The sequence below is a fragment of the Zalophus californianus genome, chromosome 14 (assembly GCF_009762305.2).
Source record: "Zalophus californianus isolate mZalCal1 chromosome 14, mZalCal1.pri.v2, whole genome shotgun sequence".
In the NCBI taxonomy this organism is placed as follows: domain Eukaryota; kingdom Metazoa; phylum Chordata; class Mammalia; order Carnivora; family Otariidae; genus Zalophus; species Zalophus californianus.
Window position 1 is genome coordinate 36,961,358 of NC_045608.1, and position 16,343 is coordinate 36,977,700.

At 45.5% G+C, this 16,343-nt stretch overlaps 1 protein-coding gene across 1 annotated transcript in view; it reads left to right on the top strand.

Moving 5' to 3' along the window:
- Positions 1-13,630: 13,630 nt before the first annotated feature.
- The window catches only part of LAMA1 (laminin subunit alpha 1), a 170,026-nt gene continuing 167,313 nt past the window's right edge, over positions 13,631-16,343 (top strand). Inside the window, exon 1 of the mRNA XM_027577194.2 lies at positions 13,631-13,812. Within this exon, the coding sequence (XP_027432995.2) occupies positions 13,737-13,812 (76 nt within the window). The 5' untranslated portion in view covers positions 13,631-13,736. The remainder of the gene's footprint in view (positions 13,813-16,343) is intronic.

The window sequence follows — 16,343 nt, forward strand, 5'->3', positions numbered from 1 at the left end:
AAAATGAACAGAGCCCACTGCTAACCCATAATGATCAAGAAAGACACCTCTGTTGTTTGAAGCTTCTGAGGTTTGGGAGTTGTTTGTTATTGCAACATAACCTAGCGTATCCTGATGCTATGTGACTGTGTTTTATTTCTTTGTTTTAGTATTGTACAACCTTTTTACGTCCTGTGTTTCACTGGAGCTTTTAGGACTCGGTTTACATTCTCTTTTTATTTTATGCCTTATTATCCCCTATTATTCTCACTGACTTCAACACCCGTGTTTATGACCTGTAGTGCCTGCCCTCCTGGTCTTTAGAGATTTTTTCTTTATAAGAGTCAGCATCCCGCAGGATTGTATCCTGGAGTTCGTTACTATAAGGTATCCACACCAAGGCCGAGATCGCTAAATCCAGCCTTTCTCCCAAATTCCAAACCCCTAATCCCTCTACCTGGATTTATCTTGGTCAAGCTACTTAAGTATTTTGTGTTTATTTCTTCATTGAAAAATAAAGCTAAGAGCCATCCCTATCTCACAGGGTTGTTGTGGAGATTAGGTGAGATAATGCACAAAAGGCCTCAGTACCCAGCCCGTTGGAAAGCCCTGTGGCAATTAGCTCTAACAATAGCCATTGTGATGTGCTGTGGGCAAGTGCTCTCTACCACTCATTAGATTTGCCTTCCAATCCTGTTATTTTAAGTATTTTGTTCTAATTCTGATTTCGTTCTAATTCCTAATGCACTGACTCCAATAGCATCCTTTGACACCGGTGGGCTCCTGTGTTTTAACGCCATACCTCCCAGCTGTGGCACCTCCTACACCCCCCCACTTTCTTGCCCTGAAGTTGACTACAGACACATAAATGTGCCCGGGGAGAGCCCGCAGAAAAAGCACTGAGCTGAGCCAGCCAAACTTCCAGCCCACAGAATCACCTCACGGGAAAGAATGATTAGTGCTCTAAGCCATTAAGTTTGGGTGATTTATGACATAGCAAAAACTGATTCATCTTCTAGCTGTGTGATTTTGAGCAAGTCACTTAATCTCTCTGAGTCTCTATCGTTTTACTGGTAAAATGGAGATACTATTTTTTTTTCATAAGGCATTGTTTTTATTAAAGAAGTCATTTATTATTAGAACATGTATTTCTTCCATGGTACTCCTTTCTTTAGTGGTTCACTAAAAAAGTAGTCTTTATGTATTTCATTATTGAGATACTATTTATTTTGCAGATGAGGATTAAGCAGCCAGCATAGTAAATGCTCAGTAAAGTGAGTGTGGCTCCCTATAACTTCCTGGAGTTGTCACCATTATTTCACTCTTTGACCTTACTCACTCTTACTATCAATGGATCAGTTGTGCACCTCCTCTTCACAGAAGGCTTCCCCCACCTGCCAGGAGCTCTTTCCTTGCCTGGTTTTCTCTCTGAGCTGTAGCACTTATGTCTGGGACTTTGTGATCAAGCAGAGAAGACTCAGCTCTCTGTCTGTCTTGCATTCCCTGCTGTTTCTCTCACATCTCCACTTGACTATTTAGTAAAGTCTGAACTCCAAAAATCCACTGCCCTCATTATTTCCTCTCCCATTGGCTCACCTTCCCATCTAAACTGTGGTTTGTTTTCATTCTCACAAATTTTTAAGTCCTCAATTGCCTTTATTGTCTGTATCCAATTAGTTACTAAATCATGTTTCTTCCTTTGAAATCTCATTTTATTCTTTCTTCTCCATTCCCACTGCCAGTCCTCTGTTTTATGTTCTCCCCACCTCGACCCCCATTACTATCGAAGTCACCTCCTTCCACGTCCCTTGATTCCACTCTTTTTGCTAACTGCCAGCAGATAGATTTTTCTGAGATTTTGGTTTTGCTGTTTTGTTTCTCTGCTTAAGAACCTATAATTCAGGGACACCTGGGTGGCTCAGTCAATTAAGCGTCTACCTTCAGCTCAGGTCATGATCTCAGGGTCCTGGAATCAAGCCCGGCGTCGGGCTCCCTGCTCCACGGGAAGCCTGCTTCTCCCTCTGCCTCTGTGCTCTGTCTCTCTCTCAAATAAACAAATAAAATCTTCAAAACACACACACACACACACACACACACTTAAAAAAAAAAAAGAACCTATAATTCATATCACCTGTGCCTCAAGGTCAGATTCCTGCACATTGTGCCCTCACTGTAGTATCTAAACCTGTTTTCCACCCCCATTAATGGCTCCATCCAAGAGTGGCTGGTATGAGCACCATCTCCCACAAACGGACACTGGCAAAGGTGAAAATGCTGATGCTTTATTTGAAAAGTGAAATCCATGGATGGCAAGAGAGAAGAGGATGCGGAAAGAAGGAGGGGAGAGACAAGCAAAGCAGAGTGAGGCATTAGGTGCGGGTTCTGTTTCATGATGAACCAAAGGGAACTCACAAGGGGCTTGGCAGGTGTATCTGCACACTGGACTCCTCTGGACCAGCATTGAGGAGGGGCCGGGCCTTCAAGCAGCGCATGGGAGAAACAGGAGGAATTTCAGTCTGGCTCCTTTGTCTTCTATTTCTCATCCATCAGAATTGCCCCCACAGGGAGTAAAGTGCCCCCCACTTCCGGGTTTCATCTTCTGTCCCATTCATGAGCTGCTTGGGGGCCAGATCCGGCACAGTGCCGTACGGTTTCTGCCAAGGCCAGGTCTAAGGAGGAGCCAGAACTCTACCAGAGTGGAGGGTCCAAAGCCATGATCAGGGCCCGGCTGGTCCAGCATGGAGGGGATCTGAGGGGACCCACCAGCTTGTGTCCCCTACAGTCTGCCGTTGGCCCCACCCATCCAAACATATCCAACCCCGACACCATCTCCTCACTTAGGCTACTCTCCACCATCTTTTACTTTCTGTTCTGCCTCTCTGAGTCATACTGTTTCTTCTGCAACTGATTAAGTACCACTTTCTCCATAAAGCTCTTCCAGACTGCCTGTAGAAGACATTTGCTATTTTGTTTTTTGTCTATTTTCTTCAGTCTCGGTTCTCTCCTTAGGTGGGGGTGATTTCCTATTGTGTAAGATGTTCTTCCCCCTTCCCACTCCCAATTCCTACCATGGAATGGAAGAGAAGGGGTCGATGCCTCTTCTACCCCCACTTTGGACACACAACTTAAGCTCAGTCCATCAGTTACCGGCTCCCCAGGCTTTGGACTTGGAGCTAGTGAAACAAAGATGAAGTGAACATCTCAGAATCAGATGGCTCCCTGTGCTGTAGTCTGCTTCAGCTCTACTGTTTGGGTGGATGACCTTGGCTGCAGTTCTGCTGCCTAGCATCTGGAGCTCTCTTGGTTGCTGTGTGTTCTCCAAGCCTTGTTTTCCATGTTCCTGTGGATTCTGTGAATCCCATTCTCCCAGCCCAACTGATATCTCTCCAATTTCCTTGCCTGTTTTAAAGGTGGCCAATGTCAACTTTTGTTGCTTATAACTCAGAACCTTGTTTATACCTAGTAGCTGATGTTAACTTCTGCCACCTTAGGATGTTTACAGCACTTGAGATAATTTATGTCATACGTTTAGCATATACACAAGAACGGCAACCATGTTATTACATATGTTGACTACAACATTATTACATACTGTTGAATACCACATTCTTGTCGTATTCAACAAATATTTGTCAAGTTTCAGGCACTGTGGGAAGTGTTAAGACAGAAGAAAATGAAACGGGCCATGAGTTCCTTGTTTATTTATTTTTAAAGATTTTATTTATTTGACAGAGAGAGACACAGCGAGAGAAGGAACACAAGCAAGGGGAGTGGGAGAGGGAGAAGCAGGCTCTCCATTGAGCAAGGAGCCCCATGTGTGGGGCTCGATCCCAGGACCCCAAGATCATGACCTGAGCTGAAGGCAGACGCTTACCTGACTGAGCCACCCAGGCGCCCGAGTTCCTTGTTTAGTGTGAAAAATATGTTAATAAAATCAATGGAACAGTTACAACAGAGATTGTAGTGCAAAGTACATTCATAGCACAAAGGAGTGAGCAGCCCAAGTACTGGAACAATCACGGAAGGCCACCTAGGGAACGAAATGTTTGAACTGGGTCTTGAAGGAGGACCAGGAATTCAACAGGTGGGAAGAGGGAGGGACGGGCATCCTTGGCGGAAGGAGCTATAGCTGCACTTTGAAATGGTGGGCTGCTCCGTGGAGAGTGGACAGTTTGGAGCAGGTAGTGGGACTGCCAGGCAATTCAAAAGGCCAACTTTAATGAGTGTGGGCATGAGTTGAAGAAAGACTGATCAGCATGGTTCTCCAGCCTCATTCGGATGCCATGATGCAGGCCTGGGAGAGGGGGAGCTGGAGATTTAAGTAGAATAAATGTGATAATGGTTGTACAGTATACTTTCAAGATTCAATACATAGCAGCTATTACTATTATTACTGTCATCACCACTTCTAGTAAGAGATGCTCTTATTCAGATTTTATAGAGGAGAAACGCAGAGGCTCAGAGAATTGATCCATCCTGAGAGTCAGGTAGATGATATTTTCTAGAAACACAATTTTAATCTCAGGTCTTCTAATTTCCTGATATTCAACGTCACCTTCCAGGACTAACTACTGTATCCCTGAAAGGGTCTTTTGATAAAAGAATGCTGTCCATTCCTACACCAAATCCTATTTCTTAGTAATGTCTTCTTCCTTAAATTTGAATATTATCTCTACCACTAAACCATAGTCAGGTTTGCAAGTTATTTGATTATAAATTGGCTTCTTGTTGAAAAGTCTGGAGAAGGTGTCAAAATGACAACAGATGGGAATCTGGAGGCAGACATGGAGAAAAAAAAGGTGTGGAAAACTGAAAATGCAGACTAGTGTAAAATGTTTGCCTCTATCCAAAGTGAAGAGAAGGAGAACTTAAAAAAAAAAAAAAAAAAAACAGAAGGAAGCATCATTAACAGTGTTGGATTCTAAGTATCTTCTTCCAAGCCAGGCAGATGAAAATGACACAGTGACAAGTCTGTTTATAAACATCTATTTCTTACTTTTCAGATAATTAATGTCCAGCTATAGATTTCCTGTGTGCTGCTATCAGTGAAAACCCTGATTTCAAAGTCTAACCTTCCTGTTGAAGGGTTTTATTGTTACAGATACCCAGCAGGCAAGGACATCCTGCAGGGTCCCAGGGACAAATGCTGCTTATTTGTCCTTGTGAACAGCTGTCTTCCAGACTCTCCCCAATTTGGCTTCCTCTTACACTTGCCAAGTTCCCTAATACCTGATTCCCTGCCAAAATATTTTTTTTTTTACTCTTTTTGGGTTTTGCTACATCTTTTGGGGTTTGGGGCTGCTACTTTATTTTAAGCTCTATCTACTACTTGGGTTTCAGGAAGATGTCCTCTTCTGGTTTGCATTTCCCCTCAGGGTCTGCTGTGCTTCTTCCATAGAAATAAGGAGGTGAATGATGGTATATCTCTTTGTATGTGTCTAGCTGCCTTTTATAAACATGTGCTGACAAATCTGCTCATCTTTATTATGCTCTCACAGTAGCTGTACAATATTGCTTCCTAATCCATGCGTGACGATGATCATCATCATCGAAGAAAATAATTACTGGATACTTACTTGATGCCAGGCACTATGATAAGAATCTTGATTCTCACTTTTTGGTGTAGGTCTTATATTTTTTTCCCCCATTTTGCAAATGAGGACAGTGAGGACAGGAAAGTTGAGTCATTTTCCAAAGATCACCCCGTGAGTAAAGGTGAGAGCTGGTATTCGGTCCCACTCTGATTCCTTCATTGTTTTGCCACTACTTTTTCTTCTGTGAAATGCTTGTTAAATTCTACTTAAGTGTATTTTTTTGAGTAATGCTCTGGAAACGTAGACTTGCGAATATAAAATACTCTTAAGTCCTTTAAGAAACCATTAAGCATCAGAAAGCAGATGCTACCCAACATTCTTTGTGACCAGTAATGGGAAGTATATCAATATAAAAAGTGTGGATTAAGACTCAGTTTTTTCTTAAAGATTTTATTTATTTATTTGACAGAGAGAGTGAGAGAGCACAAGCAGGGAGAGCAGGAGAAGGAGAGGGAGAAGCAGGCTCCCCACTGAGCAGGGAGCCCAATGTGGGACTCGATCCCAGGATCCTGGGATCATGACCTGAGCTGAAGGCAGATGCTTAACCATCAGAGCCACCCAGGCACTCCAAGACTCAGTTTTAAGTGGCAAAACCTCAACTTAAAATGATTAAAGAAAGAGGAAAGTTAATTGGCAGGTGGATGTAAGGAAGGTTGAAAAGCCAAGATGGTGGCAAGTGTCAGGTGCACCACCTACACAGGGTCTTAGATAATGACCGTGATGAGCCAACCCACAGAGGGTGGTGGCCTGGGTGTGGGTGGGGTAGGATGAGGTCACCTGGTGCAAACTGGGTCTTCTTGTGGTAGCCACAGAGCCACTGAAAGGTAATTCTCAGAAAGTATGTGGGATATAGATGTCCTGTACAATGGAGAAGCTAAGGAGTTTCCTTAAGAAATGATTTCTAAGAAATGTTGTCAAAGGTAAGGCCTGAACTGAATGGTGAGAAATGTTCTCATTTGACAAGGCAGTTCTGGTCAAGGCATGCTAGGCTCCTGCCATCAGTCATCATTTTACTTGTGTGGGTTTGTGCTCTTACAAACAAATAGTAGCAATAGGATTTTGAATAGTAAAAATTTCCCTGACATGCAAGCAGATATAAGACAGAATGTTTGAGGCCAAAAAAAAAAAAAAAAAAGAAAAGGAAAAAACCATGTTTAACAAAAAAAAAAGAGAGAAAAGAAAAGAAAAGAAAAACTCTTGTGAGAAATATTGAAGCGAGGACATAACACGTGAACCAAAATTAATAAAAAGTTAAATTCAAAATGAGTTAGAAAGACGTGTTCTACTCAGGCCTGGAGGACTCTCAGGGTAAGAGTCAACTCTGAGGCAGTATTTATTTGATTTTATTTTGACATCGACTTTTGTGGAGAATCTACTTCATTAATCAGCTAAGCCATCTTAATAAGTTTCTATTTTTAATTTCAAAATAATCTGGTGTGAGTCATGATAATCTACTTCTATTAACTGCACAGAGGAGAGCCGGGTTATTCAGGTTATAGGATATATTAGGGGAAGACTAAGTTGCCTTTATTTACAAAGGACTCCAAAATAGAATGGCTTAACTTAGACAATATTGTATTTCTTTCTCCCGTAATGCAGTCCAGGCACCAAAGTGGCTCTGTTTCATAAAATACTCACTTAGCCTCTGTCTCATTGCTTTGCCATCCTCCATGAGTGGTTCACACCTATGGGATTTAAGCTGCATGGTGGAACATGTGAGCTGAAGCTGGCCAAAAGGAGACAGACCCAGCATGCAGGGCAGCAGGTCTTCTTCCATGGGAAAAGGCCTGAAGTTGCACACTTCACCTCTGTTCACATCCTGTTGGCCTGGACTTCTCAGAGTCTGTTGTGGATGGAATGTTTCTGTCCCCTCAAAATTTATATGTTGAGCCTCTAACCCTAAAGTGTGACTGTATTTGGAGGTGAGACCTCTAAAAAAGTAATTAAGGTTCACTGAGTCCTAAGGGTGAGGCCCTGACCTAATAGAAGTAGTGTCCTTATAAAAGATACCACAGAGCTTTCTCTCTGTCTCTGTGTACACACAGAAGAAAGGCCATCACTGGGAAGGCAGCTTTCTGAAAGTCAGGAAGAGAACTGAATAGGCGGGAACCTTGATCTTGGACTTCCAGCCTCCAGAACCATGAGAAAATAAATTTCTCTTTCTTAAGCCACCTAGTCTATTTTGTCATAGCGGCTCACACAGACTAATACAGATTCATGCCTTGCTGCAAGAAAGACCAGAAATGCAGGCCCCAGCTGGGGGATCAAGTGCTCAGAAGGAAAGAAGCCTGGATTCCAGAAGGCAACTAGCCATGTGTCGCCTAGAGCCATAAAAAGAGTCCTGCCTCTCTCTTTATAGCTGCTTTGCCCAGTTGGTTACAGGGTTTATAGCACACCAAAGCTTAGAAACCTCTCAGTCCTTCAGAATCCCAATCCTGTCCTACCCCAGGCCCCAGTTCTCCTCTACCACTGCTCTCTGAGCCCTTCTGTTCTTCTTCTCCTTAATAATTCACATCATTTCTTCAAATTCTTTCTTTTCCTGACCTTTCCTTTACCACTAACACAAGGTGAATATTCAGTATCTACTTAGACTATAATATAGCTACTTATTATTTTCCCCCCAACACCATCTCCACTTGATTTTTGGGAGACGGTTGTTAATCTAACATACTAGTTCCCTATTGCTGTTCCTCAAACTTACTGGCTTTAAACAACACGCATTTATTATCCGACAGTTCTGGAGGTCAGAATTCCACCATGGCCTTTTGTTGGCTGAAATCAAGATCGTTTCACTGCTGGTTTTTTTCTGGAGGCTCTAGGGGAGTATCTGTCTCCCTGCCTTTCCATATCTAGAAGCCTCCACATTCCTTGACCAACGGTCCTCATCCCTGTCTTCAAAACCAGCAATGGCAGTTTGAGTCCTTCTCAAACCAAATGCCTTAGGCTCTCCGGCTTTCTTACTTTGTTTATAAGGGTCTCTGGGATTACGTTGCACCCACCCAGATAATCCAGAAAAATTGCCTCACCTCCAGGTCCTAGGGGCGCCTGGGTGGCTCAGTCAGTTAAGCGTCTGACCTTCAGCTCAGGTCATGATCCTGGGGTCCTGGGATTGAGCCCTGCATGGGGCTCCCTGCTCCGCGGGTGGTCTGCCTCTCCCACTCCCCGGGCCACTCTCTTGTGCGCTTGCTCTCAAATAAATAAATAAAATCTTAAAGAGAAATACAGAAAGGTCCTAAATCTATATAATTGAATGAATCTTGGTAAATGTTTATTTTTTTTTTAAAGATTTTATTTTTTGACACAGAGAGAGAGAGAGACGGTGAGAGAGGGGACACAAACAGGGGGCGTGGGGGAGGGAGAAGCAGGCTTCCCGCAGAGCAGGGAGCCCAATGTGGGGCTCGATCCCAGGACCCTGGGATCATGACCTGAGCCGAAGGCAGATGCTTAACGATGGAGCCACCCAGGCGCCCCTTGGTAAATGTTTAAACTCATGCAGCCAACACCCCATTCAGGACACAAAACATTTCCTTTACCCCAGCTTCCCTTCTGTCCCCTTCCAGTCAACGTTCACGCTCTCCTTAGGCAGCCACTGTTTTCCTTTGACTAGTTTTGCCTGTTGCTACACTTCACATGAATGGAATTATACAATACCCTCTTGTGTGTGACTCCTTTCACTTAACATAATGTTTTTGAAATTCATTCCTGTTGTGTGAGTCAGTGGTTCATTCTGTTTTATTGCCAAGTAATATTCCATTGTAAAATATACCACAGTTTTGAAATCCATTCTCCTATTGATGGACACATCACATGGCTTGGTTCTAGTTTGGGGCTATGAATGAAGAAATATACATAGTTATGAAAAAAATCCTTATTTAATCACATCTATGAAGTCCATTTTGTCATATAATGTAACATATTCCCAGGTTCCCACCATTAGCATGTGCACATCTTTGGGGTGCCACTATTCTGCCTACTACTCCTAATTTGCCTCCTTTGTCTCCTTGTCCAGCCACTTCTCAACCGTGCCTAAGGCTGAGTCTTCTGATTACCTTATCTCTTGCCATGGGCCCTTAAGGAGCTTAGCTTGTACTCAGCCTCTTTAGCTTTGTCCTGGATCAGACTCTGACACCATAACCCAATTTTAGCAACTGACCTCTCACCTCTTTCCTTGGAACCAAGCTCCCAGCTTTGTACTCCAGGCCTACTTCCTGGATCCTGGCATGATGCTCCTGGGCCCAAGTCCCTGCCTGGAACCTCAATTCCTTTAGAGCTAAAGGACAGTCGGGCTTATAGCAAGCCGCCTGAGAAACAGTCCTGCCCCATATTCTGGGCATCATGGCTGGGTCTCTGCTATGTGGATATCAGGCCAAGCAGGAAAAACGCTTGCCAGGCTGGGCTTCCTCCTCTTGCCTGGGACCATCCTCCAGTGGGCCCAGCCACCAATAATCAGACCGGTATTGCCTTTCATGCAGAAGTGGGTCAAATCTAGCTCAGGGTTTCTCAAATTTTGTTGCAGGAGATTAGGATTACCTGCAGAGCCTTAAAATATCTAGATATCAAGACTGCACCAATTGAATCAGAATCTCTGGGGGGTATGAACCAGCATATTTTTAAAAACTTCATCGATTCCATTTTGCAGGCAAGATCAAGGACAAGTGAACCAGCAATTTACTGCTCAAAGTGTGCTCTGCCTACCAGCAGATCAACATCACCTGGGAGCTTTCAGGAATACAGAAACTAAAATCTCCAACCTCAGACCTACTGCATGAGTATCTGCATTTCAACAGTATTCCTCAAGTGATTTTGAAAAGCTCTGATCTAGCCCATCCCACTCTGTCTGAGCTCTCATTCTGAAAATGTTCATAATTGAGCTTGTTTTTTCATTTTAATTGAAAAATACAATAGTATTAGAAAAAATTGAAATAATTCATCTTTATTGGGCATTTAACATGAGCTAGGCAAATGCTGGTGATTTAAGTACATTGGCCCGTTCAATCTTTTTTTTTAAAGATTTTTTATCTATCTGTCTATTTATTTATTTATTTATTTGACAGAGAGAGACAGAAAGAGGGAGAGAGAGCACACAAGCAGGCAAAGAGGCAGGTAGAGGGAGAGGGAGAAGCAGACTCCCCGTTGAGCACGAGCCCTGACAGGGGGCTCCACAGGGGGCTCAATCCCAAGACCCTGAGATCAGGACTCGGTGGCTGAACCCACTGTGCCACCCAGGCACCCTAGCCCATTCAAACTTTGGGACGAACCTCAGTAAAATCTTCCCAAGTTGCTCAGTCAATGCGTGATTCCCCATTCTATCTCTGCAATTTGATGTTTCTTTATATAACTTTTATTTTATGTATTTTTTTCTTTACTTTTTTCTGTCTTAACTGCCAGGCTGAATGTTCCACAAACAAAGATGAGGACCGTAATATGTCTCTCTTCTATTATCTCTACTTTGCAGATGAGGGAACTTGCCTAAGATGTTGCTTCCAATAAGTGAGGGGGAAGAATGGTGAGCCTCCTCTGAGCCTGGTCCAAACCCTCTATCACCTCTAACCCCACACCACCACGCATGCTCTTGTCAGCTGAACACAACTGTGGTTCTGTATGCTGCCTTCCAGGTTCTTGTTTCCATGAGTGCTTATTTTATATAATGGCAGTTAGGATGCCCATATTGTCTAGAATTTCGCTTTCCTCGCTTAACATATCACAACGCTTTTTGCAAACTTTAAGTCTTATATTTTAAAAATGCCTATGCAATAGCCTACCACGTTGATTTGCTATAAACTACTTACCACTTAACTATTGCTTAGCACTTAGGCATTTTCACCGGTCATCTTTTATAAGTGACTTTGAACCACACATCTTCGTGTGCCTACTTGAACTGAATTTCTACTTTCTCACAAAACATAAACATTCTTATCTCATTTTCACCTTGAACGGGCCACCCCTGAACTTTGATGGTGTTGTAGCTAATTTATCTAAGCATGCTAAAGAATGGGAAAATTTGTCCTACAGTTGTTTTTTATTTTTATGAGACACATAGAATTGTGACATTTCTACTGTTCCATCCTATCTAAGCTTGTTCATTCAATCGGCTTTGGAAATTCTTCTTTCCCTTAATTACTTCTGCTTAATTTTGAGGAATGACCAATTGTGCCAACTTGCAAATTTTGACGTCTCCTATTCTGTCCCTAGGTGTGCTGACCCTTTGCTTCCTCAAGTCACAAGTGAGTTCTTTGTCTGCAGTTCAAAGATAAGTCTGGCTGGAGTCTGAACTGAATTTCTAGGAACCCAGGACATTAGGGAGACAGACGACCCCTTATGATTCCTCCTGCTACGTTTGACCTCATCCTCCGTGGTCTCAGTGCAGTGATGTAGAGAAGTCTAGACCAGAAAGCAGACCTGGGGTCTTGCTCTCGACTGGGACATTTGCTCACATTGGGACCTTAACCCCCTGAGCTCATTTCCTCAGCTCACAGGTGGTAGACCCTTCGGCCCCACTGCGACTCTACAGAATCTCACAAAATTGGTATCACATGGGAGTGTGTAATATATATTACCAATATCATTGGGAATGTGCTTGAGACACTCTAAAAGACATACATGTATGTGTGTAATGTCTGTGTGCACGAAGTTGTTTCAGTGCAGAAATACTTACAATTTTTATTTAATATTTAAAGGTTTGACACTTGATTAATTATTAGATACTGATTTACTGAATCAGTTGATAATACTTTGATACTTAAATATTCTAATAGTTAAAAAACTGTATTTTAAATTTGACACTGTGATGAACATTTTCTCACTCAACCATACTGCATCCTTTAAAAAAATGTTTTTTTTTAAAGTAATCTCCATATCCAACACAGGGATCAAACTCATAACCCCAAGATCAAGAGTCACAAGCTCTACCAACTGAGCCAACCAGGCACCCCACAGCAAATCCTTTTGAAAGGCCCCAATTCTACCTTTTTGTTCTTCTATGATTTTTTAAAAAATAATTGCTAACATAATATTTTATTCATTAAGTGTTTAAGGAAGTGTCTTTAGAAAAACTGGAATTGATAGAGTTGTCAAGTTGATTGACACAATGAGATAAAATTATCTCCCTACCAAGCAAAAAAATATACAAAATGAGGACGTATGTCGGTACTAAGTGGCTTTTAGTATGTCTTGTGTTTACATTGTGAGAAAATGAGATCTACAAAGTGTTATGAATACTTTTAATAGAAAAAAATCAGAGGAAATTAAAAATTCTTTAACAGGGACCAGATGTAGTTTAAAAAAAAAAAGAACAAAGCAGTTGAACTCTCGTGTTAAGGCTAACTTCCAAAAAAAAAAAAAGGGACCTCTTCCTCCAGCTGTAAGCTAATAATTAAGTCCAAGTGACCCTTCTTGCCTTCCTTAGATAAAGTGAGAAACAAGTTGCAACTCATTTTCAGAAGAAAAATCTTTACAAAATCCTCTGCCAACAGCCAAGGGGGAGAAGCTGGTCAGCTAAGCCCCGAGGCCCGTCCTGAGACGGGAGGCTGGCTGCCAAGAGGCAGGAGGCCGGGCCACCTTCCGAGGGAGAGGGACCCGGGTCAGCTACACCTTGGTCCCATTCCGAAGGCGGAGGCCAGCGGCCGGCGCGGGAGCGCCAGGGGTGCAAGGGGCGCGGGCTGGGAACTGCCGCGGGTGTCGGCAGCCGTGGGTCCTCCAGGCTCCCGGGGCCCGGCGGGGGACGCAGAGCTGCCGTGGGGCCTGAAGGGTCAACAGGGCAAATGCTTTCTCGGAATTCACCAGCTCGGGGCCAACTTCAGCAGATTTTCTCCTTCCCAGACGCTTTCTCCGCCCACCCCCGCCCCCGCCGCCCCGGCTCGGAGCGGGTCACCCCCGCCACAGCCCCCCCCCCCCGAGTCGGGGACGCTCTGAGCACCGGCTGGGCGGGCGGCCAGCTGGAGCGGCGGGTCCCCGCGGGTCGCAGGGGCCGAGCGAGGGGCCCCGCGGGGGAGGGGTCTGCGCGGGGCGGGGAGGGGCTGGCGCAGCGGAGGTGGGGGGGGGTGTGTCCGAGGGGCCGGCTGGCTAGAGACCAGCGCCCGGCGGGGAAGCGCCGACTCGCGTTCTGCGGAGAGGCCCCGCGCGTGGCCGTGCCTTTCTTCCCAGAGCCCGAGCGGCGGCGGCGAAATGCGTGGCGGCGGCGGCGCGGGGGTCGCGCTCCTGGCCTCGCTGCTCTGGGTCGCCGCGCGGTGCCAGCAGAGAGGTGAGCCCCGGTCCCCAGTACCCCCGGCGGGCGGCGGCAGCTGCGGGACAAAGCCGGCCACTTTGCCGCTTCTTCGGTCGGGGCGCGCATCCTAGTTCACCTCGGACTGGGGGGAATCACACACGTGGGGCTCCCGCGCGGCCCCTGGGAAGCGTCTCCCGGGCCAGGCGGGAGAGGACTGGGGACGCCACCCGAGACGGACGCCGCCCACTCATCCGACCCTTGGGCTTGAAACTACTCGGGCTCGGGGGTGGGGGGTTGTGGGGTGGGGGTGGGGGGTTCCACTCCGTTTTTGGCGATCCCGAGCGCGAGCGGCGCGGGGTGGGGGTGGGAGCGGGGGGGTCGGGGGTTGCGGGAGGGGGGTTGCGACCCCGCAGCGGTCCCCAGCTTGCAGTCCCCCGGCTGCGGCGGGTGGGGGTGCGGGCTGCTGACCCGGCGCGGGGAATGAATGGGAAAGGCGTCTTCCCGAGTCGCTCTCATTGTCCTGCGGTGGAAAGCCCGCTCATCCGCGGCGGGGAAAGGGCGGGCTCCTCGGGGCCGCTCGCGGCCCAGGGGTCTAGTGGGGACAGACCATGGTGAGAAGCGCGCCTCTGCCCGACTGTCCTGAGCCGTGGGTACTCGCCCGCGCGGCCCCCCGGAGGCGGCGTCCCGGCCACGGATGCGCCTTTCTGAAAGGGCACTCTTTGTGCAGCCCCCGAAGTGGCCAAACCGGCTCATTCCCGGTGCAGGTTTAGACCGCGGTCACCCCGGGGTGACAGAGCCGGCGGCGAAGGGACGACTTTGCACGCTCGCTCGCTGCACGGGTACAGTGGTTCTCCTGGCAAGGTTTGGGGAGAACGGAAACCCCAAGCGAATTCTCAAGGCTTCTATCAATGCTAGGAGAAAAGGCTCCTTTCTGCGGAGCACTCCATTCCCCACTCGACTAACTGGAGACTCGGTGAGGTCTTGCCGCCGTCGCTTCTAGTTGGCTAGGGGGTCACAGTACTTGTTGACTGCATCGTCATGTGTGCAATATATGACCATGGGCACCTTCCCACAAATACACATTTGATTAAAAAAAAATTCAGGTCAAAAGTAGGTAGGCGGAATGCGAAATACTCTCGTGGGAAAAATATGTGTTTGGGCATTGTGCTGAGTTGTGAACTCTACAGCGACGTGTCCGTCTCATTCATGCAGGCATTCGTGATGAACGCACTGGACCGCAGCTGGCCACACAGCTTTGAACACCGGGCGCCGGCTCAGCGCGGACTAGGGCTGGGACGTAGAGGGAATTTACATAGTTATGCGTGCGAGAAAGTAGCCGGCCTTTCCGAGGCGAGGCTTTGGCGCTGCACGCCCAACTCCTTTCTCTCGGGTTGCTGAAAGTGAACAAGTCCCAGTTTCCCACAGGGTGGGGAGAGAGCCGCTTGGCTTAGCTTTATTGTTCTAAGAAATTAAAAGTCCTAGATGGAGGAGATGCCCCGAATGTTTTTCTTGCCCCTAGGAGCTGAGCACTTGGCGTGGGAGGTTATGAATGGTGTTTGGAGAAAGTGGGACCACATGGGGCTTTCCTGCTTAAGATGCTGTGGAAAACCACCCACCGCGGGAGTCTTTGAATCTTACACACCGCCTTCCATATTTGCCGGTCCCCACCCCATCAGCCAACACCAGGCTTCCTAAGGAGCACTTTTGAGGGAGTTTTCATTTTAAAAAATAATTTGTGTTCTACATGTATAGCATAAATGATTAGTGAAATGGTATGATATGGTCATAATAAAATCCTGACCCGTAGCACCGCTGAGTTGGCTATCTGGTGCCTACATTTTTGAAAAAGATCGTCATCTAACAGCACTCAGCTTATTAGCAGTTCTCTTTACTATCCGTGTCTCGCTGGATTACCTTACAATTACTGTATAGGACCCAGTGGCTCACTAACCTTGAAATGTAACCCGTTTAAAGTGAGTTATTCCTAGGTTAGAGTAAGAGGTGGTATGTTTCTTAAACTAGTGCTAAGTCCACAGCTAGCCATTACATAGAATTATAATTGCTTCACAGGTTGGCTCATCAGCTTTTCTGTTTTAAATCGTCCTTTTTTAAAAAGTAAAAATAGATAGTTCCAAGTATAGAGAAAACAAATCTATTGTATGAACAGAAGAACATTTACTTCGTTTTCAACATGGCATAGTATTCAAATTTAGCCTGTCTGTACTCCACAGTAGAGTATGTGTGCCTCAAGGAATTTCAAAGGCACATTTTTCTCTTCTGTAAGCTGTACTGCCAGGTAAGGGCCAATAAAAAATATTGATCTTAGCAGTTGGAAACAAGGATAAGTGTAATAAAAACATCGCTGCCTGCCTTCTGCATATCCTGGACTTTGGCCCACTCCTTTTCCCTTCTTCTTTTCCAGGCATTAAATATGAAGTCTACCACTGTAGTTAATAGAATGTCATAAAGAATTCAGATGCCACAAAGATATGAAGTAAACATGCATACTGTTTGTAATGTCTTGTGCCACTCTTAGAATTGCACTGCTCTATAAGCAAGTATCATAA